The 24,963-nt window shown below is 35.7% G+C and overlaps 1 protein-coding gene and 1 long non-coding RNA gene across 3 annotated transcripts; one reads left to right on the forward strand and one right to left on the reverse strand.

Annotated features, from left to right (window-relative positions):
- Positions 1-9,075: 9,075 nt before the first annotated feature.
- LOC307169916 lies at positions 9,076-10,626 on the reverse strand. Of its 2 annotated transcripts, none has more exons than XR_013823251.1 (3): positions 9,773-10,626; positions 9,545-9,615; positions 9,076-9,263 (listed from the first exon to the last, which is right to left on the reverse strand). It is a non-coding gene; the product is annotated as an uncharacterized lncRNA (long non-coding RNA). The 2 variants fall into 2 exon arrangements; XR_013823252.1 differs by having other exon boundaries at positions 9,084-9,263; positions 9,788-9,900.
- Positions 10,627-15,368: 4,742 nt separating this feature from the next.
- On the forward strand, positions 15,369-24,586 carry LOC307169855 (uncharacterized protein). The gene is made up of 6 exons (XM_079890699.1): positions 15,369-15,519; positions 17,351-17,668; positions 18,749-19,078; positions 19,835-19,951; positions 21,048-21,073; positions 24,257-24,586. Exons 1-6 carry the CDS (start codon positions 15,462-15,464, stop codon positions 24,338-24,340), a joined length of 933 nt encoding a protein of 310 aa, XP_079746825.1. The 5' UTR covers positions 15,369-15,461; the 3' UTR covers positions 24,341-24,586.
- Positions 24,587-24,963: the final 377 nt, after the last annotated feature.

Raw genomic sequence — 24,963 nt, forward strand, 5'->3', positions numbered from 1 at the left:
TTACTTTCTGTAGACAATACAATATCAATTAATATTACTAGTAAATACAGTAAATACTATAGTAATGCCGTAAATGAGCCCTGTCTGTCGCGACATTCCCTTCTCTGCCTTCTCTTATAAAACAACGTTTTTATCATAGTAAAATCTACATATCATTCCCAACAAAAGTATTGTTTAGCGTAAAACATGTTGAAGATTAGCGAACAGGCTGTCGATTACTTAAATGATTTGGTGTTCCCTCACCAAAGCGGTTTATTCAGCGTAGTGAAGCCTCCTCTCTATTGACATCCATTCATAAAAAAACGGCCTCTGCTCTTCTTTCCTGTGTACCAGCATCATCTATGGCTTTGGTTTAGAACGTAATGAACAATCCAGTCATTTATAAATCAGTGGACCTGAACCACTGACTCAAAACAAAGATTCGTAAAGTTTCGAAATGGCCCATTACTGTGAACAAGTACGACCCTTCACTAAACTAATCTAATTTAAACTAGATTAAAAAAACAGTATTTTGTAGAAAAAAACATGACACTGACTATTGAATCGCAGTGTAGTATTTTTATGGTTAATGGGTGTAATATTTATTATGAAGATAGGATAAAATATGAATCAGGATGTGTTGTATAATGTTTAAGATCATGTCTAATGTGTAAATCAATGATGTTTTTCTGCTGTTTGTTTGCATGTGTTACATTATGAATCCAGACATATTTCAATACTCACAACCTTTATGACCTGTAGAAAAACATTTTCACAGCATTTACCAGTTGTATGTTTTTGTTTGGCTAATGATTCTGTTCATTTCTTCTTCAGGTTTGTCTGGTGTTGATAAAGTGTCAGTGTCAGTGATGGAGGGAGATTCAGTCACTTTATTCAGTGGTGTTCAGACAAACCAACAAGAAGACATTAAATGGTATTTTAATGACACTCGTATAGCTCATATCACTGGAGACCTCGATGTCTGTACAGATGTTCAGTGTAATGAAGGCACTGAGAGATTCAGAGACAGACTGAAGCTGGATCATCAGACTGGATCTCTGACCATCACAAACATCAGATCCACAGACTCTGGAGAATATGAACTAAAGATCTTCAGCAGCAGAAATACCAGTGAAAAGACCTTTAGTGTTACTGGTCAAGGTGAGTCATTTAATGAACTGAATGAATGAACCTGTTTAAATAGACTATAAAAAAAGATGGACGACGCACCTTCACTCTCTTCCACTGTAGAGAAGTGAAGCCGTCTAAGTCCAAATATGGCGCTGATATCTTGAATCCTGTAAAGTGGAGCCGTGATATCAAGGCCCTGCCCTCACTCTTGCAGAAATGGTTAGTACAGTTTACTGCAGAACAACTCATGTTGGTGTGAAATGTAGACATTAAAGTTGAAGATCCAAAATCGTGAAGATCCCGGAAATAGTCCGTCAGTTACTACTTAATCTCAGCTAACATAATGTCACACTCATGTTCTTATAGCATCAAATAACTAAAACTTATTTAAAAAACGAACAATTGAATTTACATCAGTGTGATTAAAACTACCTAAACGGACAGAAACCATCTTTGGAAAAAAATTATTTGTCTCGCTTCCTTATTACATGGAGAGACCTTATATTAGGTTTGTGGCCAATACACTGCTTCCAGCCACCTGGGGGCGATCGAGACGCTTTGGCTTCACTTTTCAGAACTTGTCACACTTGATTTATAAGCTATTTTATGTTTAAATCACATCATTAATGTGTTTTTTTTTCCCCAGTGACATTCACAGATGTTTTTAGTGTATTAATGTAATTAGTGTATTAAGCATTATATGTAGAGTGAATCTCTTTAAAAACACATTTACTGATGAAATGTAATTTGTAGAATTATCTCAAATGACATGATTAAACAACTTGACATTTAGATGTATTTACACAGACTGTTTATTGCAGTTCAGAGGGAAATTAATGCACTTAACCTTCAGTAACAAATGCATAAATAATGTCTTGGTGTTTCAAAAATAAAACATTGATATATGAAATGATGGTAAAATTGAACAGATACTTTAATTATGAAACTAAAACCGCTGGTAGGTGGCGGCAAGTCCCTGTTAATGAGCGAATCATTGAGTCAATCATTAATTTTTATTGTTTTTTTGCTAATTAAGGGACGTATTCCATAATGTCAGATTGCACATCATTAAAACATTACGACATTATCATAGACTATATATATTGCACACTCCAAACCCTACATTATATCCTGAACAACAGCTTTCACGACCAATGACAAAGACCTTTATCCACACTCATTACTCCAACCTGCAGATACACACACTTAGTTGTAAGGGTTAGTTTTATTTTCCACATTATTTTATCAACTGTTTTAATGAGGATTTAATGTAAAATTGAATAGTTTTTGAAATGTGTGCAAAATCGAGATAAATGTTGCTTTTATCTTTAGTTCTTTCACATTTTGTGTATGTTTTTGGCATACATATCTTTAATCATCTGCTGGTTTGTGTTTCAGATGTTCCTGCTTCAGAACGAGATGAAATGAAGAGAAAGTCAGTGAAGGAGGGAGAATCTGTCACTTTTGATCCTGGTGTAATAAAACACCCAAATGATGTGATGACGTGGTATTTTAATGACACTCGTATTGCTGAAATCACTGGAGAACCCCGTAAGATCTGTACAGATGTTCATAGAGATGGGAGATTCAGAGACAGACTGAAGCTGGATCATCAGACTGGATCTCTGACCATCACAAACACCAGAAACACAGACTCTGGAGAATATGAACTGGACATCAGTAGCAGCAGCTTCAACGTCAAAAGGAGTTTCAGTGTTTCTGTCACTGGTGAGGACACTTTAGTTGTTCCCTTGAGCAAACTTACAAACAAGTCGATCAAGTAAATGTTTTCAGTGTTTGAAAAAGTGAGCTTTGACCTCGTAATTGAGATCACCTTCACATTAAGTGACGCAACCAACACATGCTGTTCTCAAGATTAATGTTATTAACATGAACAAACATTAAATCATTTTTTCTCTGGTGCTGATGCTGTTTTAGCTGCTGTTCTTCAAAAACCCACCAGATGGCGCCATCTGTCAATTTAATCAATTATACATCTGAGACCAAAGCAGAAATGTGTAAATATGAGAAAAAGACAGTGGTAAAATTGATTATCAGACTCTCTGTTGAATAATAATGATGTCTGTCTTCAGCTGTTCCAGGTTCAGGTTTGTCTTCAGCTGCTGCTGCAGGAATATGTGCTGCTGATCTGCTGGTGGCTGCTGCTGTATTTGCTGCTGTGATTTATTGGAAGCGTAAAGTAAGAAGGAAAGGTGAGTATTACTATAGTGATTGAAAGTCTGATACTTATCTATGAACCGTTTCTTTCAAACAGTTCGTAGACACTGTAAACAGAATGTGTGAATTTGGGACTACAGATAAATACTTTATTTATCAGTGTATGTCAGTACAATAAGCAGAACAAGTGCAACAACAAAAAAGTTTAATTCAATCAGGTCAAATAAAATGACCTGTGTGAGTATTATTCAGCACTTGCGGGTAGGTCGGTAGAATTAAATGTCCTCATTCCTTTAAATCAGCAGGACTCGTGTATTGCTCTGATATCTGTCTCTTATTAGCAATCGCGCCCTGTTTCATACCACAGTCATGATAAAAACATCAATGTATCCATAAACATCATTAGATCCCTCGGGGTGACGTCAACTTCCATGATTCAATGTTCATTTACATACTGCGTCATCAATCTACCCCTTTCTTATTGTTTTGAAGAGCTTAGCGACCCCAGCGGTGAAAAAATACAGATCGTGGCTTAAAGTAAAGTACAAACATCATAAAGTTGTTAAGTCATGCCAATATCAACAATTGTTCTGGTGCCGGAGAAGCTCTTCATGCTGGTCACGAAACAGTATCATCGTCACATTCATTCATTTTGAGTCTGAGTGACTGTCAGGCACATCCGAAACGATTCAATTAAATAACGTGCATCAGTGCTGACTTGAGCCACAACTGTTTCAGACATTTCAGTTCAATTAGAGGAAACTGGCTCATCCAGGATTCAGAAGAATTATTTGTTTACGAACTGGCCATCACTAAATTATATGCAGTTGAATTAACAAGATGGAAATTGTGTGTAAATCATTCTTTTGAAAGATTATTCTAAATAACCATAGTAATGTGTGTTTAATTGAGTTTTTTTAACTGTTCAAACAGACACCAGGATGCAGTACAATGATCAGGTAAGATACTCACTGAATTTGTCTGATTACAGAAATTAGATTCAGATCTGCAAGTTGGCAACATGTTTATGTTTTAGAAATCATTACATAAAACCAATAACAACTGACTCTTCAGGACAGCACTGCTCTTGTACCATTTTACTTATAATAAATAGTGGTATGGATACATTTATATTTTATATAATTTTAATTATTTAATTATATTATCACTATTATATTTATATACCATAGGCTGTTATATGACCCGGCTGAAGGATCTATGCGTTATTTCGACAGCACTTAAATCAAACACTTGACATATTTTCTCCACACACAGTGTGAGTTGCAGTCTGAACATGTGTTTCTGCACCCTTTTGATTGACAGGATATAATCGGCCCTGATCATTGGCTGTTTTTAAACAATCACACACAATATATATATGATATGCAAATCTTAATGCTTCAGACACTGGAATGCAAACACTATACAGATGTGGTTAAAAATATTGGAAATAGTCATAGAGACCAAATACTTTGTTCAATTTCAACTTAGTTTTAGGGTTAATTTGGATTTGAAAGTGCAAGTGTGTGAATATTTTTGACCATGACTGAATGTTATTGTAGTACAGAAGATGACAGTGTAATGCAGTTTATCAGATGCGTTACGAGAAACATCCCACATTATGACAACATGTTTAATATTTCGGAAAAGAAAACTACCATACATTCTGCAAAAATCTAAAAATTTGTGTGTAGCTGAATTATAATTTCTTTCACCTTCTATGAATCTGTTTTCTTACAGGCGAATGGTGTTAAAGGCTTGTCCCAGAATCAGACTGAGGTTGAGCCTGATGCTGCCAGTGAGACATCAATGGAACATTTTTAATTATTCTGATACTTTAACTGAGAAGGAAAGATGGGAAAGAGAAGTTTTTCTTTTGTTTCCTATCCTCTCTTTATTGTAAGTTGCTCTGAGAAATAGTATCATGATATCAAGATTTCAGTAGTTGGTACCAATACCAGTGAAGTTTCACCTGAACGAGTTTCAACACCGCAAAAAATAGTATTTTTTGTAGCAGATTAAAACATTAAATATTAAGTTATACGCATTTCTTAAAAATAAAAAAAGACAATTAAACCACATACCAGTAATAACACGAGGAACAAAGAAACAATTTACAAGCAATAGAACAGTGAGAATTTTTTTCAGTATAAAGATCCATTCCACTAAAGTTCCTAGAGGTCCGGTCTCTAGATTTCCTTCCCAGCGGTGGTCAGGACAAGACTTTTATGTAGGAACAGTTACGGATTTCCATTGAGGCAGCTATATATATATATATATATATATATATATATATATATATATATATATATATATATATATATATATATATATATATATATATAAATAATAATAATAAAAAAAGAAAAATAATTAAAACTCAAAATAGTCACCAAAGATGAGAATCTTGGGCCCAGAGAGCCAAAACAATGATGTCAAGAATCTTTACCGAAAAAAACAGTATATCCAAAAATAAATATTTCTCCCAGCTGGATATGAATATAAAAAGGTTAAATCACATTTTTTAACAGGCTCATTTTTATTTTATTTTACATTTAGACACCATAGAAGGCTTCGGGACTGAGAAAAAAACAGGGGGTGCAGGTTTACCTCTTATTCAGAAAAGTGTTTTATATTTTGCTAAAAATAATAAACTGCTAAAAATAAACATTGTACATAATCTGATAATCAACGTTCTCATCATGAGGGCAAAACAAAGTTAACTAGTAATTTAAAAGATGTCTTCCCTTGCCATCTCTAAATAATTTTCAAAATTCTATCACTCTAATCAGCTTTACATTTGCTGATTAATAATGCTAAATGTATGAAAAACATCTACAGACGGCACAAGTTAACTTGTCTCCAACCAGGATAAGTTAAACGATCAGATTCATCTGTATGATAAAAATTGGTCTGTTGGTTTGGTCAGCCATTTGTAGAGGTTTGTTAAAACTGCTAAAGTGACTCGCACAGAAACATCGTGTTTTGTTTTGTTTTGTTTTGTTTTGTTTTGTTTTGTTTTGTTTTGTTTTGTTTTGTTTTGTTTTGTTTTGTTTTTTTGTTTTGTTTTTTTGTTTTGTTTTGTTTTGTTTTGGTTTTTTGTTTTGTTTTGTTTTTTTGTTTTTTGTTTTGTTTTGTTTTGTTTTGTCATTTACACAATAAGACCCAGTGCTCGAAGTGGGAAAAAAGTGCTGGTAGTCTCTCGGTTGAAATCATATCCCAGGGGAAGTGAGGGTACGCTACAGATTAAAACACAGAATTGCCAGTACTGCATATCAGTGCGTATTCCAGCCCACTTCGAGCACTGATAAGATCTATTAATAGTGCACTGAAATACTACTTTTGTCCCATTTGGGGACATTCAGTTAGAATTGACTGTTTACATGAATATGTTGCCAAGATGAACACAGCTACAACACCTGCTCTTCACAGAAATGAGCTTGTGCACAAATGTACTACTGATACTGTAAGTGTTACTGGTATTGTTGCTGTTAGTTGAAAAAACTAACTAAGTATGAGTAAACTAACTATACTGCTAAGTATGAAAATTGCAACCTTTGAAAAGCTTAGATAAAAGCTTTAAAAGCACAAGATCCCACCCTCCCTTCAGAGCGTCTCCAAAGCCACTCTTCCTACAAAGGACGGACCGCTCTGAGTATTACTTCATGGGTTTTCGTCTCCTCCAAACTACAGTAGTTATGGTGTGAACGCTACATAAGCTCATTGTTTTGGGAGGAACTGTCAAAGGCAGCTGCTGTTTCGTTTGCGGTGCTGACATCTGTCTAACTCTACATTGCATGTAACGCGCTGATGACGTGTGATGTGGAGGAGAAAGAATATCTATCTACCTATCTTAACTATTAAAAAACTCTTATACCAAATATTTTATATAACCGCTCATGAGTTTTTATCTTATGTTCACTATGCTACCATTTCATTTCTACTGTGAAGTGACAATTTTGAAAGAAAACACCGAGATGTTCCTCACAAACATCTTTTCCCATGCAACTATGCAACTTTTTCATAGTTTTTTCAATGTAAAAAAACGTGTTAGACTGACGTGTTTGACAGTCCCGCGTTCATACTTTGGCAGTGTCTCGTGAATGACGCAGTGTTCTAAAAATGCAGAGCTCAAGTTAAAGTTCAACTATACGTCTCTAGACTTGCTCTGACATGCGTGTGAATGACATGTAACTGAAGTTAGAATTCACGGTTTATCTTTCGATCCGTGTTATTTAAGCAGACAGTTTTTGTCTCGTACGTTCAGTTTAACTGCAAGCCAACAGGGGGCAAGGTTTCAACTGAACTTCGCATAACAAAAAAGTTTCTGGAACAAATCGGCCTTTAACCGGCAAGCTGCCTTTGATCAACCATTTTTATATATTTTTATATATTATAAAAAAAACCTATATATATATATTTATATTTATATATATATTTATTATTATTATTATTATTATATATTTTTTTTTGTATGAAGTCTCCCTGGATGATGGAAATGTTTGCCTTTTGAGTAGTCTGAGTGGTCAGTCTCTAGACTCTCCCACCTTGTTCTTGGACAGAACACCTCTGAATCCTGTTATATCCTAATTTCATATGCGCCTAATTCTATTGAGGCTATTAAAAACTGAATATTTTTGTCCATTTCATTTTCTAAAAGAACTTGTAATGTCTTTGTATGTCTGTGTGATAAATGCAATTAAAAACATCTGTTTGACTCAACAGCTGAAATCTGAATTTGTCATGATTTTTTTTTTTAAGTTTGTATTCGGAAATAGTTGAACAAGGTTACACTGAGTTATTAGAGTGATCAGTGGGTGTCTCTGTACACTCCAGAATGTGATTTTAACTCTGATTGGATTAAAACTTTTACATTTTTAACATTTTTAGTCCTTAAAAACTGTGAATTTTGGGTTTTGACACTAGAGGACATTCCAGTGGTAGCAGAAGTAAAACTGCTAACATCTTATGAGCAGAAATGGAAAAAACACCTTCAGCCACATGCTATATGCACAGACATAAAACTGACACCTTTAAACACTCAAAAACATCCAGCCACACACACTCTCATGCAGAAGCTGTTTGTCTAGGTCAAACCACATTTCACAAAATGAAGTTCACTTTGAAGTGTACAGAATGAAGTTCACTTTGACTTGTTCTTATGAATATTTTACATTTTTGGTTTGCAGATATACATGGTCTCTAGTTTTCAGACCCCACTTGTTCATCATTGAAACACAAATTAAGATGTTTTAATATTCTCTCATTATTTTCAAGCTTCAGAAGGTGCATAAAGACATCATAAAAGTAATCCATTTGAATCAAGCGGTTTAAATTTAAAGTTGTCTGAAGAGACACGACCACTTTTATATGATGAACATATTTTATTTAAACTTTATGCAAATACAATTTTGCATTTATTATTGCACATACATAAAGCTCATCTAATGTGGTAAACAGAAGCTCACATTTGCATGCTTGATGCACAAGAACCAGTGAGGTTTGTCCAGGCATTTTATTATTTTCTTAATGGATGGAAAGTTTGGAATGACTTGGCGTGTGAGTAAATTATTTTAGGCTCTAAATTAATATTTTTGGGTGAACTATTCCAAGAATCAAATATAATACTTCAATGCGTCAAATGATTTAGATAATTTATTAAACAATGTATTGCATGGCAAATTCATTTGAGGTTTTTAGGAGATTAATCCAACCCAAAATAAAAGTCTTACGTTTTTTTATAACACATTCATGTAATTTATTTATAATTATTTTTATTTATTTTTTGTCAGAATTGTTGCTGTGGTGAATCTTACCAATCCAAGAACTCAACCATAGACTTTGAATCTGAGGTTGTTTCAAGAGTTTTTAAATGAAGGGATGAAACAGCTGGATTTGGGACTTAGAAAAACACTGAAGTTTGATCATCTCATGGCGACAGGAGCATAAACCACATGACTCTCCTCTTCAACTTTCTGTAAAAAATATCACACTAACTATAATATTTTACGTGTTAAAAATGTGGCATTCTGAAGATTGATTTAGATTCAACAGCTGTGATCTTCAACAATCGTTTAGACTACTAATCAGATTTAATAGCCCACATTAAAGTAATCTCAAATTGGACACAAAAATATGATCTGATACATGATTTTGCTGTAACAACATTTAATCTGTGACAGAAAAAAATGGACAGTGTAAATGCTGGTGTTATAAAGCAGGTTTGACGGTCATTGAATGATTTAAAAAATCTTACCGGTTTGTGTAGAGTTTTTGCTTTGTAGAACGTTGTCACTGCATATGTTATTTCTTCATCACGAGTCTGAACTGTTTAAAGAATAATAAAACAAAACTCAATCTCAAATCGATTTGTTTCTGTTCTGTTCTTTACACAACATAGTGTATTAATAAGGCTCAAATGTAAGCATTTTGAAATGCAATTATTAAATTACATGCAATTAACTAAAATTAATTAATGCCATACTTGATACGTTTTTACATTTCCTGCAGATGCAGAAGATCCCAACAACTGTAGCAACAATCAACAGAGATCCAGCAGAGATCAGCACTATTAGAGATGAGTCTTGTTGTGAAGGAGAGTGTGGGTCTGGTTCTGTAATGATAAAGATAGAAGTGAATGTGCCAGTCTGATCTACGACAGAAGACAGAGATCAGGTCAGTAAATACACCACAGATAACCTGCACATGTGTGACAGAGTGTGTTGATGTCCAGATGTGTGGTCTGGTTGCTGATGGGATTGTTCAGCACACAGCTGTAGGTGTTTTTATCCTGATATTCCACCTCCAGAGGTAGAGAGAGACTGATGCTGAGATCACACACACTGATGCTGGACAATACACTGATTCCTGCGTACCAGGAGAGAGTCGCATCACACACATTCAACACTGATGAACACACCAATGAGCAATTTGATGCCGATGAAGAACATTGTGAAGAGTTACTGATGATGACAGGAACAGGCAGACGAGCTGGAAAATATGACAATAAAGAGAAATATTGAAAAATCGAATCGGGTTTATTCGGTGCCTGTTTATGCCTATTTCGAACCTCTCTTTTCTCTCTAAAATATTAGAAATGTTGTTTCCTCCCAGTTACAGGCCTATTTAACAGCACATGACCTCTATGAGCCTTTCCAGTCTGGCTTTCGCCCTTTACACAGAACTGAAACAGTCCTGGTCCCTCAACGCTTCTGATTCTGGCACTCTTAGCACTCTCCTTCTGTTAAACCTCAGCTCAGCATTTGAGCTGTTTTTGAGTGTTTGGCTCGAGGTCATGGTGCAAAGGACCCTAGGCTGATTTTACTCCGAACCACCCCTTTAACTTTCACTGTTATGCTGATCACATTCAGATTTATTTTTAGCATTTTTAGCCTCGCCACCCTGTAGGTGGTGTTTCCTCCACCTACATTAACAGCTTGCTTCAAGGGACTAAATCTGTTGTATCTATTTTCCGGTCAACTGAAAGATTTGGATGGAGACTTGATAATTCCCCCATACCACAGTTTGACATCTAACTGATCTCATTGATTCCACTCTTTCATTTAATGATCACATTGTTATAGTGGTAAAGAAGACAGCTTTATGTCTCATATTGGATCTTCTCTTAGTCAGCAGGATATACTTTGTCACAGCTCAACTAGATTACTGTAACTCACTTCTTTATGGCCTTTCAACTAAAAATATTAAACGATGACAATATGTTCAAAACTCTGCAGCCCGCTTGATCACTCACACAAGAAAGAATGAGCATTACTTCAATTGCCTCCTTCATTGGCTTCCGGTTTCCTTGCGTATAAACTTCAAGGCACACTAAACCTCACTTACAAAGCTCTCCATAACCTTACTTATCTGACTTAAGCCTTATGTTCCTGTTAGTTTCTTACGCTCTTGAAATACAGTCAGTGTCAGTGATGGAGGGAGATTTACAGACTGAGAGCTAAGAGTAATATTCAGAGAAAAAAAGAAAAAAAAAAGGTTTTTTTTTTTCCTCCGAATATCACTCTTCAGCTCTCAGTCTGTAAATTGTACCTTGTTATGGATATATTATTTGTTTGAATCTCTCTTTGTTTGCGTATTGTGCTTTGATGTTGATATTTATTTTGTTCTGTTCCATAACCTATCTTTGTGAAGCGACCTTGGGTGTTGGAAAGGCGCTATATAATTACAAATTATTATTATTTTTTTTATTATTATATAATAAAATAATTATAATATAAAATAATTAAAAAATCAATATGCTAGTTTAAAGGTCAAGGTTCTGTTTATAAAATAATAATAGGACAGAACAAATGCTCTTTACTCACCATAGACAGAAACACTGAATGTTTTTGTTGTTAGTTTCACTCCATGTATCTCTAGTTGATAAACTCCAGCATGTTCAGTTGTGGTGTGTGTGATGGTCAAAGATCCAGTTTGATCGTCCAGCTTCAGTCTGTCTCTGAATCTCCCATCAGGAACACCACTTGTGGGGAAGTTTTGGTTCTCAACGCTGATTTTAGCTATAAGAGACTTTTGATCTCTAAATTTCCACTGTATGTCATCGCCTTTACGTATTTTAGTATTAGTGTGTAGAGTGACAGAATCTCCCTCCGTCACTGACACTGACTGTATGTCATTTATCTCAGCACCAAACACACCTGAAGAACATGAACATGTTTAAAACAGATTAAGACTCTCGTTGGTTTACAAAGCCTGAAATCAGCTGTAGTTTTTGTCATTTACATATGAACTGAAATACATTCACAACAGCAGTAATGTGAGATATATAAACAAACAGATGTTGTTATAGATGAACCAATAATTTGGTCTCTGGTTTAAAGTTATCTACAGTTGAGCAAAATCATTGCTTAAAATTACATAATGTACTGAAAACAAATACATGATAACTTCAGCATGAAGCTACAAGTTTAATTATGCTGGATATTTTCAATAATTGTTAAATAAATAAGACGGTTAGATCAGTAGATAAAACAGGCTCACTGATTCTCTGATGCTCTCAGGGTTCATGCGCATTTTGACAAATTAATTTCCATAACATTTGTCTGTTTATGAAAACTGCAGAAGTATTGAAAAATAAAATTAAGGAACCCGATTTCAAAGTTAGTATCTCACCATAATTATTCATCTGGTAAAAATAGCAGCAGATGAAAATAATCTAATCTGAACAGTAGTAGCAGCTTTATTGCTCCGAAGTGGAAAGAAATTAAACCATTAAAATGTTTTTATAACTTACCAGTTAGACTCCAGCAGCAGAAACAGAACAAAACAAGCGTGTGAAACATCTTCTTTAACTTTTCAGTACTTGATCTAAAAACACTGTTCACCAAAACACTCAGTCTATGTGAGTCCTGTAAAAATACAGAGTTAAAAACTACTGGCATCTCACAGTACCGGCTGCACTGACGTTCATCTTCCAAGTCAAACTGAAAGTAGCTGTGGTCGGTTTTCAGAGATGTGGTTTGATCTGTTGGGTGGACAAACAGCTTGTAGGTGAGAGTGTGTATTCAGAGCAGGTGTGTTAAACATGTAGGTGAAAAGTTTCTTCATGTCCTGCAAAAAGACTCTTAAAAAAAAAAAAAAAACATGACGAGAAACTGTTTCTTGTGGGAGAGAAACGATAACTCTCATCTGTTGTAAGTACGGGACTGTGTGAAGTTTCCACTCACTGTGCAAAAAAAAAAAAAAAAAAAAAAAATCAATGGCCTTTGATTTACTGTTTTTATGCTATAGAAATCATCTAATGGCTTTAGTAGGTTCCCAAAGCAAATATATAGAGAAGAAGGGTATATATGAATCAGGATGTTGGTTATATGATATTCATTAAATTGATCAAGATCATCCATGAGACACTGTAGTTATATAGCAAATAACATAACTGATGAGATCATCTCGATCACCTTCACATGAAATGACGCAATTTTCACACTGAGTCCAAGTTCGAGGCAACGTAAAGTTTCTCGGGAGAATGTAAAGGATTTGAAAACATTTTTTTTTTCTTCCATCCCAAATTTTTTTCACCACCATTTCCCTTTATGGGCTTCATTAGATACCAAAGGCATGAGATGCCAAGAACACATTGCTGAAAAGGTTAAATGTGTTGCATTTAGCAAGTTGTTGCATCGTCTTTATAGTTCACAGATATGATTTCTATTTTTGAGGTGCTGCCATCTGTCTGATGTTTCCTGTTGAGCTGGCAGTGCTGTGATGCTGCTTTACTATTGCTGCTTTACTGCTGTGCTATTTACCAGTTAAACCAGTATCATACAACTGAAAAGTGGTACTCACTGCAGAGTCAAATGACATCCAGCTCCTCCTCTCTGGTCAGGGTGTGGTTAGACATCTAGCTCCACCCATTAGGCCCAAATTAAATTGACTAATAATTTTATTGGAGGATTTCAAAGGTTTTTTTCATGAAAACTTAGTAGTTCTTGCTGATGAGTTTATAAACTGTTTTTTCTCCAGTGGCGAGGTTTGATTAAAAGTTGCTGTCCATGGTGCTGAAATGCAGATGAAGAGAGGACGGGATGCTAATACCAGATTTAGCCGGGGTGGGGTGTATGGAGGGGGCAGATCCACTAAAACTCGCTCTAGTGAGCGGCGGGTTTGTTTCTACTGTATATTGTAGATGCAGGATCTGATCGCTGATTGCGAAGCCTGGAAAAAGAAAACTGTCATGCAAGCCTAAAACTGTAGGTTTTGTGAATTCTGTTTCACCCTTTTCTCCCTCGTCTGGTTATAGTAGTGAGGAGGACGATAATACGATAACACACATTTGGATATTATGAGCCTCTCAATCACTCATTATAAGCAATGTGCTAACACTGGCCCCAGAGACTACTACTTCTTCGCGGTGTGGGTGCCGATTGTATAAAAGTTCCTCTATACAGACTTTTTCTGAAGTCAGACTTGGTATCCGGGTATGTGAACATGACTGTGTGCACACAACTCTCGGTGGATTGAGTTTAGTTCATCTTTGGGAATGACCTGGCTGGTGGTCAAGTGTTTTCCCAGCATTTTGTCGTAGAAAACCCAGATGAAGTTAAAGATGTATCTCACAAATGTAAGGATGCTTTTCCTGCATGTGTGATAACGCGAGCACAAACTTGTAAGTTTAATGATTTGGTGAACTTGTTAGATTCATTTATGGTGTCACCTTTTAAGAAATAATCATGTTCTGATCCAGAAGAGCATGTATTCATTCTAGAAATACCTTTACAGATTGGTCGCAAGCAGCTAGCTAGCTATTGGAGAATGTGGTATGGAGAATGATTATAAATTAAAGGTATTAATAACTATAAGCAGATTCCTGTAAGAGAAGAGAAAGGGGAAATGGCCATTAGAAATAAAGAAAATGCAGAAGTCTAAGCTTCAACCTTTGCTAAAATCCATAGCGTTGAAAACTTGGATGATACGTTTTTAAAAAGAAGGCAAGAAATAAGAAATGTCTGAAAAAACTTGAAAAAACAAGGAGTAGATAGCAATTTGGATGAAGATTTTGATTATTTTGAGTTAAAAATAGGAAGAATAAAGAACGAATAAAGAGTCGAAAGGGAGACACCTATTCAGCATTCAACCTAAAGTGGGGATTGAAAGAAGGCGTTTGTAACCACGGCTCTGTATAGGACACACTAACCTTCATTATTCACCGCATATTATAGGAAAGTGTGAGACAGACTGCTGCAATTACTATAGAATAACAGAAACAGAACATGTGATTTTACAATGAGAGGTATAGCCATAAAAGAGAAATAAATCAGCTTGTTGAAAAAACTCCAAAGAGATTTAGAAAACAATGTCATTACAGATCACGCTATATTTCAGAATGCACAGAAATATTTAAGGGTCTATGATATTCTTCTAAAATATTCAAGAGTTACAGATTTGATCGAAGGATATAGTTTTATTTTTCTTCTTTTTTTTTTTTTTTTTTTTTTTCTTCTCATTTAATAATTCCTTTCGTTCATCGAGGCTTCACACTCCATCCCAATAGGTGGCGGAAAAGAACCTCAAGCTGGTTTCCCAACCGCCATATAAGAATAAGCTGAAGCGAAAGAAAAAGCAGAAGCGGGAACACGGAAGAACAATAACGACACGTGTTTGCCCATGTATGCATTCATTATTTTTTTTAGATTAACTGGCGGGAACAACTGTGCATGGAAAACATGAACGCAAAATATTTATTTTGCTCAGTGTTGTTTTTACTCGCACATGGTAAGGCATTTTTTGTTACAATCTCTGTTCTAGTCAACCATAAAAATGAATGACCAACGCTACTCCGAGAACATTGCTCTCTCACAAATGTTGAAACTTGAATTTTTTTAAATCATTATAGAAACTGATCAATGTACATTGAATGTAATTTTACTCTCTTTGAATAAAAAAAAACTTCTGCCAACTAAATATTGCAAATAAACATCAAACGTTTTGTTACAACTAGTCACCCCCTATGTTTTAATACAAAAAAAAAGCAATATTTTGCGATTAATAGCACCAGATGTTTTAATGGATAATATTCATCTATAATTTTCATAATGGGAAATGGTTTTTATGAAGCTATGAAAATTGGTTGCATGAATCCACTGTTAGGGGTTAACAGTTTAGGACCCAAGGACCTATGTTTGAAAGAAGCCCCAGAGTCAGAATTATAAAAAAATGAAGAAAAGTTTTACTGAAGATAGTTTGCAGTTTCATTAGCAGAAGTTCAGCTTCAAGACTCACAGGAGTTCGTAGGCCATAATCCCGCTTACAGTTACAAAGATCACAGATTTTCTCAAAACATGAAGATAATGTTCTTTCTCTCAAGGAGAGCTACACTTTAGTCTAACTGGAAAGTAAGGCTTTAACTACGAAATGGTCCCTTAAACTATCAGCTTCAATGTTTTAACACGTTGAAGACCTTTCTCAAACACAAAACAAGTCCCTATTTCATTTCTGGAAGCCGAGATAAATAAGCAAGCACTGTTACTGCATTCAGATATCAAATACAGACATTAAAGGACAAGTTCAGTATTTTACACTTAAAGCCCTGTTTACAGATTGTTTCTAATGAAACAGAACGGTTAAGATTAAAATTTGGACACATGCTGCTGTCCCGAGAATTTTAGGTTTCTTTCGCTTCTCCCCCCCCCACCTCCAGAATGGCTGCCTATGGGCACTGGAACAATTCTTCCAAAAAAACGCATTAAACTTTCGTTTACAAAGACGTGAAACTCACCGAGTTGTCGGGTGTTAACTGATATGCTTACACAAAAATTGCTGCAAAAGATGCTTTCCAACAGGTTTTATCCAAGTTTGACAAAAACTACGATAAAACCTGTTGGAAAGCATATTTTGCAGCGATTTTTATGTGAGCATATCAGTGAGTTTCACGTCTTTGTAAACGAAAGTTTTATGCGTTTTTATGAAGGATTGTTCCAGTGCCCATAGGCAGCCATTCTGTAGGTGGGGGGGAGAAGCGAAAGAAACCTAAAATTCTCGGGACAGCAGCATGTGTCCAAATTTTAATCTTAACCGTTCTATTTCATCAAAAACGATCTGTAAACAGGGCTTTAAGTGTAAAATACCGAACTTGTCCTTTAAAGAATACGTGGAAAGAATATTAAAGTGATCACACTGGTAACTTCTATAACAAAATAGAATCTCCAGAGAAGTCATTCAACTCGTGATATTTAGAATTGATAAATATTTAGAAATACTGATTAATACCTTGATTATAATCACTCATTACATATACATTGAAGCAGCAGTGTGTGCCAATCCGTGTTAATCCACCCCCTTCACCACAAATATATGTTTAGGGAAAGCAGTTAATATCAGGATGTGAGTTTGGATGATGTTCATTAAGATCATCCATGAGACTCATGAATCTTTGTCTGATGAGTGAATGTGTAAATCAATGATGTTCTTCTGCTGTTTGTTTGCATGTTACATTATGAATCCAGACATATTTCTCTGATCACAATCTTTATGATCTGGAGAAAAAAACCTTTTCACTGCCCTTTTTTGTGTTGTGTAGCAATGAACTGTTAATTTCTTGCGTCAGGTGTTGGTACAGATGAAGTGCCATTGTCTGTGATGGAGGGAGATTCAGTCACTCTAAACACTAATGTTAAAAAAAACCTACAAGAAGACATTAAATGGTATTTTAATGACACCCGCATCGCTCAAGTCACTGGAGATCTCAGTGATGTCTGTACAGATGTTCAGTGTAAAGAGAGATTCAGAGACAGACTGAAGCTGGACAAACGGACTGGATCTCTGACCATCACAAACATCAGAACCACAGACTCTGGAGTTTATAAAGTAAAGATCTTCAGCAGCAGAAATACCTTTGAAAAGACCTTCAGTGTCACTGGTCACGGTGAGTCATTTAATGAATTAAACTGTTTAAATAGACTGTAAAAAGATGGACGACGCACCTTCATTCTCTTCCATTGTAGAGAAGTGAAGCCGCCAAAGTCCAAATATGGCGCTGATATCTTGGAGCCAGAGTCTGTGCAGTAGTGAGTGTGAAGTGGAGCCGCGATATCAAGGTCCAGCTCATCTCTTATGTCGGTGAGAAACAAACAGTAATGGGATCGTAGAAATTAAAGTTAAAGCTCCAATCTCCTCCTGAAGACCCTGAAAATAGTCCTGCAGTGACTACTTAAAGGAATAGTTCACCCAAAAATGAAAATTCCGTCATTAATTACTCACGCTCGTGTCGTTCCAGACCTTCTTTCATCTTAAGAACACAAATTAAGATATTTTGTTGGCTCCATTGACAGCTATTTAATTAACACTTTGAAGGCCCAGAAAGGCAGGAAATACATTGTTAAAATAGTCCATGTGACCACAGTGGTTCAACCTTAATTTTATGAAGCAACGAGTGATTGCTTTACTATAACATATAGTAAAAATACAGCCTAAAAGACAAATACTCAGACAGGAGCATTTTTACTGCATTTTAAGAGTAAAACGTGTAGAAAACATGCACTTTTAATGTGCACGCGCAGCAGTCAACCCAAACCGGAAAAGGTTTAGTGTATGTACTCTCTAGATGCGTTTTTGTTAGTTTTTTGCTAAATTAGGGACGTACTCCATAATGTCAGATTGCACATCATTAAAACAATTACCGGTACAATATCATAGACTATATTGCACACCCCGGCCCAAACCCTACATTATACACTGACCGACAGATTTTACGATCAGTGACAAAGACCTTTCTCCATGCCCCAACCTTTCCATTACTCCAACCTGCAGATACACACACTTAATTATTACGGTTTTGTTTTCCATCTATGATTACATTCTCTTATCAACTGTTTGGATGAGGATTTAATGTAAAAGTTTATGAAATGTGTGCAAAATAGAAAGTTGCGTTTATCTTTAGTTCTTTCACATTTTGTGTATGTTTTTGGCATACATATCTTTAATCATCTGCTGGTTTGTGTTTCAGGTGTTTCTGCTGCTGAACGAGATGAATTGAAGAAAAAGTCAGTGAAGGAGGGAGAATCTGTTACTTTAGATCCTGGTGTAATAAAACAGGCAAATGATGTGATGACGTGGTATTTTAATGACACTCGTATTGCTGAAATCACTGGAGAACCCCGTAAGATCTGTACAGATGTTCATAGAGATGGGAAATTCAGAGACAGACTGAAGCTGGATCATCAGACTGGATCTCTGACCATCACAAACACTACTAACACACACTCTGGAGTTTATGAACTGGACATCAGTAGCAGCAGCTTCAACATCAAAAGGAGTTTCGGTGTTTCTGTCACTGGTGAGGACACTTTAGTAGTTCCCTTGAACAAACTTAACATTTTAAATCGACCAAGTAAATGTTTTCTTTGTGGAATGTTTGAAAAAGTGAGCTTTGACCTCGTAATTGAGTTCACATCAAGTGACGCAACCAACACATGCTGTTCACAAGATTAATGTTATTAACATGAACACACATGAGGTCAGTTTTTCTGTGCTGCTGATGCTGTTTTAGCTGCTATTCTTCAAAAGCCCACCAGATGGCGCCATCTGTAAGGGATAATGTATAGTGAGCCGGTTGTTATAGTGAATAACAACCCCGACAGGCTGAACGGGATCCCGACGCGAAGCGGAGGGATCTTGAATCAGCCTGAAGGAGTTGTTATTCACTATAACAACCGGCTCACTATACATTATCCCGCTTATTACATGGCTACCTGCAAAATAAATAAATAATTTGACACTAATTAATTATTTAAAAAGGAGTTTATTGATTTAAAAACGATTGTATTGCTTCCGCCAAAGAAAATAGTCCGTTCCGCGTCCATAGCAACGCGCTGTTTTTCATGGCAACGGTCTGTTATACTTCGCAGCGGTCTGTTATAAAGAAATAACAGACCGCATTCTACATTGGAATTCAGCCAAGCCATGTAATAAGTCAATTTAATCAATATCATACATCTGATGGCCAAAGCAGAAAAGTGTAAATATGAGAAAAAGACAGTGGTAAAATTGATTATGAGTCACTCTCTGTTGAGTAATGTCTGTCTGTCTTCAGCTGTTCCAGATTCAGGTCTGTCTGCAGGTGCTGTAGCAGGAATTGTTGCTGCTGTTCTGCTGGTGGCTGCTGCTGCTGCTGCTGTGATTTATTGGAACCGTAAAGTAAGAAGGAAAGGTGAGTATTACTTTAGTGATTGGAAGTCTGATACTTATCTATGAACTGTTTCTTTCAGATAGATTGTAGACATGTTACAAGACACTGTAAACAAAATGTGTGAATTTGGGACTACTGATAAATACTTTCTTTATCAGTGTATGTCAGTACAATAAGAAGAACAAGTGAAAAAACAAAAACAGATATATAGATATACAGATGTTAAAGCAGGAAGCTCGTGTCAGAATTCAAGGCTACTGTCAAGCCAGATGTTTTCAAAGGTTTAAAGGGGGTGTGACCAAAAAAGTTTGAGAACCACTGGTGTAGACCATCTGAAACAGCGCTGCGTTACCTCACAAGTTTAATTCAATCAGGTCAAAACAGGTCAAATGAAATGACCTGAGTTAGTATTATTCAGCACTTGCGGGGTAGGTCGGTAGAATGAAATGTCCTCATTCCGTTATATCCGCGGGACTTGTGTGTTGCGCTGATATCTGTCTCTCATTAGCAATCGCGTCTTGCTTCATTCCACAGTCATGATAAAAACATCAATGTATTCACTCATCCATAAACATCATTAGATCTATCGGGGTGACGTCAACTTCCATGATTCAACGCTCATTTACATACTGCATCATCAGTCTACGCCTTTCTTATTGTTTTGAAGAGCTTAGCGACCCCGGCGGTGAAAAAATACAGAGTGTAGCTTAAAGTAAAGTACAAACATCATAACGTTTTTAAATCAAGGCAGTGTCAACGATTGTTCTGGTGCCGGAGAAGCTCTTCATGTTGGTCACGAAACATTATCATCATCACATTCATTCATCTTGAGTCTGAGTGACTGTCAGGCACATCCGAAACGATTCAGTGTAATAACCGTGCATCAGTGCTGACTTGAGCCACAACTGTTTCAGACATTTCAGTTCAATTAGAGGAAACTGGCTCATCCAGAACTGGTTCAGAAGAATTATTTGTTAACGAACTGGCCATCACTAAATTATATGCAGTTGAAATAACAAGTGAAAATTGTGTGTAAATAATAATTATAAAAAAAAAAGATTATTCTAAATAACCATAGTAATGTGTGTTTAATTGCGTTTTTTATTTGTTCAAACAGACACCAGGATGCATCTCAATTATCAGGTAAGATACTCACTGAATTTGTCTGACTACAGAAATCAGATTCAGATCTGCAAGTTGGCAGAGTTTTATTTGGTTAGATTTAGAAATCAATACATTAGCCCAATAATAACTGACTCTTCAGGACAGCACTGCTATTGTTTAGGCTACTTTATAATAAACGGTGGTATGGATAAATTTATATTTTTATATAATTTGAATTATTTTATCATATTATTATCACAATTATATTTATATACCGTAGGCTGTTATATGACCCTGCTGTAGGATCTATGCGTTATTTCGACAGCACTAAAATCAAACGAAAGTCATATTTTCTCCACACACAGAATGAGTTGCAGTCTGAACATGTATTTCCGCACCCTTTTGATTGACAGGATATAATCGGCCCTGATCATTGCCTGTTTTTAAACAATCATATCTCGATGATTGGCCAATACTTCGGTACATCTCTAAAATAAACTAAATAATATAAAAATAAAAATTTCAACTTTTTGTAGAAAGTAAAAGTATCAATACTGTCATATTAATACTTACCTATACAATACTGCCCTACAAAGCAAAAAGGCAGTAACTACGCAGAGTGCAGAACTGAGAAAAATGACTTTAAAGTTATCCTGTCATCCAGCCTAAGTAGTTGTAGGTAGATTATTGGACATGTGGCTGTTTTGTTACTTTATGTTAGCTTATTCTTTGTACATATCAATCCTCATATTTAATTTGATATTTTACCCCTATTTTGCAGTTACTGTATTCTTGCTTTGTATTACTTACTAAAAACGTGGCACCATACCAAGGAAAAAAGCAGTAACTACAGATTCTCCAAAAACTATTTTGCCACAACTTGGGCTCTGGGTGTGTTAGATACACTGTATTTGAATTAATTGGAACCATTTGTTTTCCTGAACATGGATATACCAATCCCAAACTAATTTGACCATTTTAGGTCAATATTTTCCACCCGGAAGCTGTTCTGGTGCTGAAACGGCTGCTTAAAGTCGCACATTGCTAAGCTGTATCAAGGTCCAAATGGGGACCATTTATTTTAAAAAGGACCACATTATTATGTGTGAGTATTAGATTAATGTGTGTCTGGGGGTGTTTCTGTATCTGTAATGTAGTATCTGCTATACCTACAAATCACATTAATGTTAAAGCACTGCAAAACAACTTTTCTTTGGAGCAAAACAAAATCATTTTGCCTACGTGTTTCTAATTTGTGTGAAGTTAGAAGGGTGAAATCGCAAATGTTAAAACCGTCCCGTGAGTAGGCCTATGTCTCGATACCAAAATTCCAGTAGTCGGTACCGATACCATTCAAATTTCACGGTTCTCGGTACCAATTTCGGTACCACAGCAAAATCTGTTGAAATTTTTCTATTTTATTTAACTGTTTGGGAAAAAAAAATATTTATGACGGTGATCATAAGTAAATAATACATAAGCATTGAAGGCTACATGCTGTTTAAACGTAAATATTGCTTATAAAAAAATCAAGTGAAAATTAAGCAACCTTCTATGCACACATTATTTTTAGTAGTAGTAGTAGTATTTTTAATACATGGAGACGTGGCTAAATCTACTGTACAGTAGCCTAATATAATTATTTCTGTCAATTTCTTCAAGTTAAACCGAACTTTTATTTTGACGGGTTGCCGTGAAGACCTTTGAGTTTCTGTGTGTGTATGATATGACGATAGTTTTTCTCAAATTAAACGGTAAAATGCTCATGAAGTGACTCTCAGAGCGGCTCTGGATATGAATTTCATCATGCCATCATATCGTGAGGCAACAGAGACTGAAAACAGCGCGAGCGTCACTCATGCTTGTGTGTGTGTGTGTGTGTGTGAGAGAGAGAGAGAGAGAGAGAGAGAGAGAGAGAGAGAGAGAGAGAGAGAGAGGGGGGGGGGGTACCGTAAATACCGCGCGTCTGCGCCATTCATTCACAGAGACAAGCAGAACATGCAGGGTTAATGTTTAAATTGTCTTTTTGCGGTTTAATATATTATACACAGACACTATATCGTGGTATATGTCGGCTACGTCAATATGCACTTAGATAAACATAGAAGCAACTGCAGCTCCTATTACAGAAATGCTGGTATCGTCACATTTAAAAAATTTCAGTACCGAAGTACCGGTACTTTTGACAACACTACCCGTGAAGATGCCGCGAAATCAGCTGTGTGTGTTCACCATGGCAACAGTAACTTCACTGCGCAGCAACACGGTTATTTTTTTGTTAGGTAAAACATAACAAGAACACAGTAATGGATGTTACTGTACTCATGCTTTGTTTCACGAGGGCTTTTTGCAGTTACTGTACAAACGACTACCATTTTTCTCCAAAACGACACACATTTGAGATAAGATGTTTTGTCACATAACAAAGGATGCCTTGAATGTCATGAAAATGATAATAACTCATTTTTGACCAAAAATGCAGTTACTGCCTTTTTGCTTTGTAGGGCAGAATAGTTCAAGCATTTTAGATGTGCAGATGAAATGTGGATCTTCAACTGCAAAATTAATAGTAACAAATCACATTATTTGTGACATGCATTTAAAAAAAAAAAAAAAACACCCAAATTCATTCTGAATGTGATATGTAAATCTTAAAGGGATAGTTCACCCAAAAATGACAATTCTGTCATCATTTACATTTGGTTACAGACATTTTTTAAAATATCTTCTTTAGTGTTCAGCAGAAAAAGAAATTCATACAGGTTTGAAACATCTTGAGGGTGAGTAAATGATGACAGAATTTTCATTTTTGGGTGAACTATCCCTTGAATGCTTCAGACACTGTGGAATGCAAACACTACAGACGTGACCAAACATTTTGGAAATAGTCAGATACCAAATACTTTGTTCAATTTTAACTTATTTTTAGGGTTAATTTGGATTTGAAAGAAAAAAAAAAGGCAAGGGAGCGAATATTTTTGACCATGACTGAATGTTATTGTAGTACATAAGATGACAGTGTGATGCAGTTTATCAGATGCGTTACGAGAAGCATCCCACATTTATGACAACGTGTTTAATATTTAGGAAAAGAAAACTACCATACATTCTGCACAAATCTAAAGAAATTCACAATTACTGTTTCTAGTCTCTAGTATTGTTTTTGTGTGTGTAACTGAATTATTAATTTCTTTCACCTTCTATGAATCTGTTTTCTTACAGGCGAATGGTGTTAAAGGCTTGTCCCTGAATCAGACTGAGATTGAGCCTGAAGCTGCCAGTGAGACATCAATGGAACATTTATAATTATTCTGATACTTTAACTGAGAAGGAAAGTGAAGAGAAGATGGGGAACGAGATATTTTCTTTTGTTTCCTTTCCTCTCTTTATTGTAAGTTGCTCTGAAAAAAGATTTTAGTAGTTGGTACCAATACCAGTGAAGTTTCACCTCAACGCGTTTCAACACCGCAAAAAATAATAATTTTTGTAACAGATTAAAACATAAATATTAAGTTATACGCATTTCTTAAAAAAAAAAAAAAGACAATTAAACCACATACCAGTAATAACACAAGGAACAAAGAAACAATTTACAAGCAATAGAACAGCCAGTTGTTTAAATTTTTTCAGTATAAAATCATGGGGCATTCAATTAAAGTTCCAAGAGGTCCGGTCTCAATATTTCCTTCTCAGCGGAGGTCAGGACAATACTTTTATGTAGGAACTGTTACAGATTTCCATTGAGGCAGCCGTAAAAAAAAAAAAAAAAATCTAAACACTCAAAATAGTCACCAAAGATGAGAATCTTGGGCCCAGAGAGCCAAAAACAATGATGTCTAAGAATCTTTACCAAAAAAACAGTATACCCAAAAATAAATATTTCTCCCAGCTGGATATGAATATAAAAAGGTTAGATCACATTTTTTAAC

This window comes from Squalius cephalus (assembly GCF_949319135.1).
Source record: "Squalius cephalus genome assembly, chromosome: 13".
NCBI classification, from domain to species: Eukaryota; Metazoa; Chordata; class Actinopteri; order Cypriniformes; family Leuciscidae; genus Squalius; species Squalius cephalus.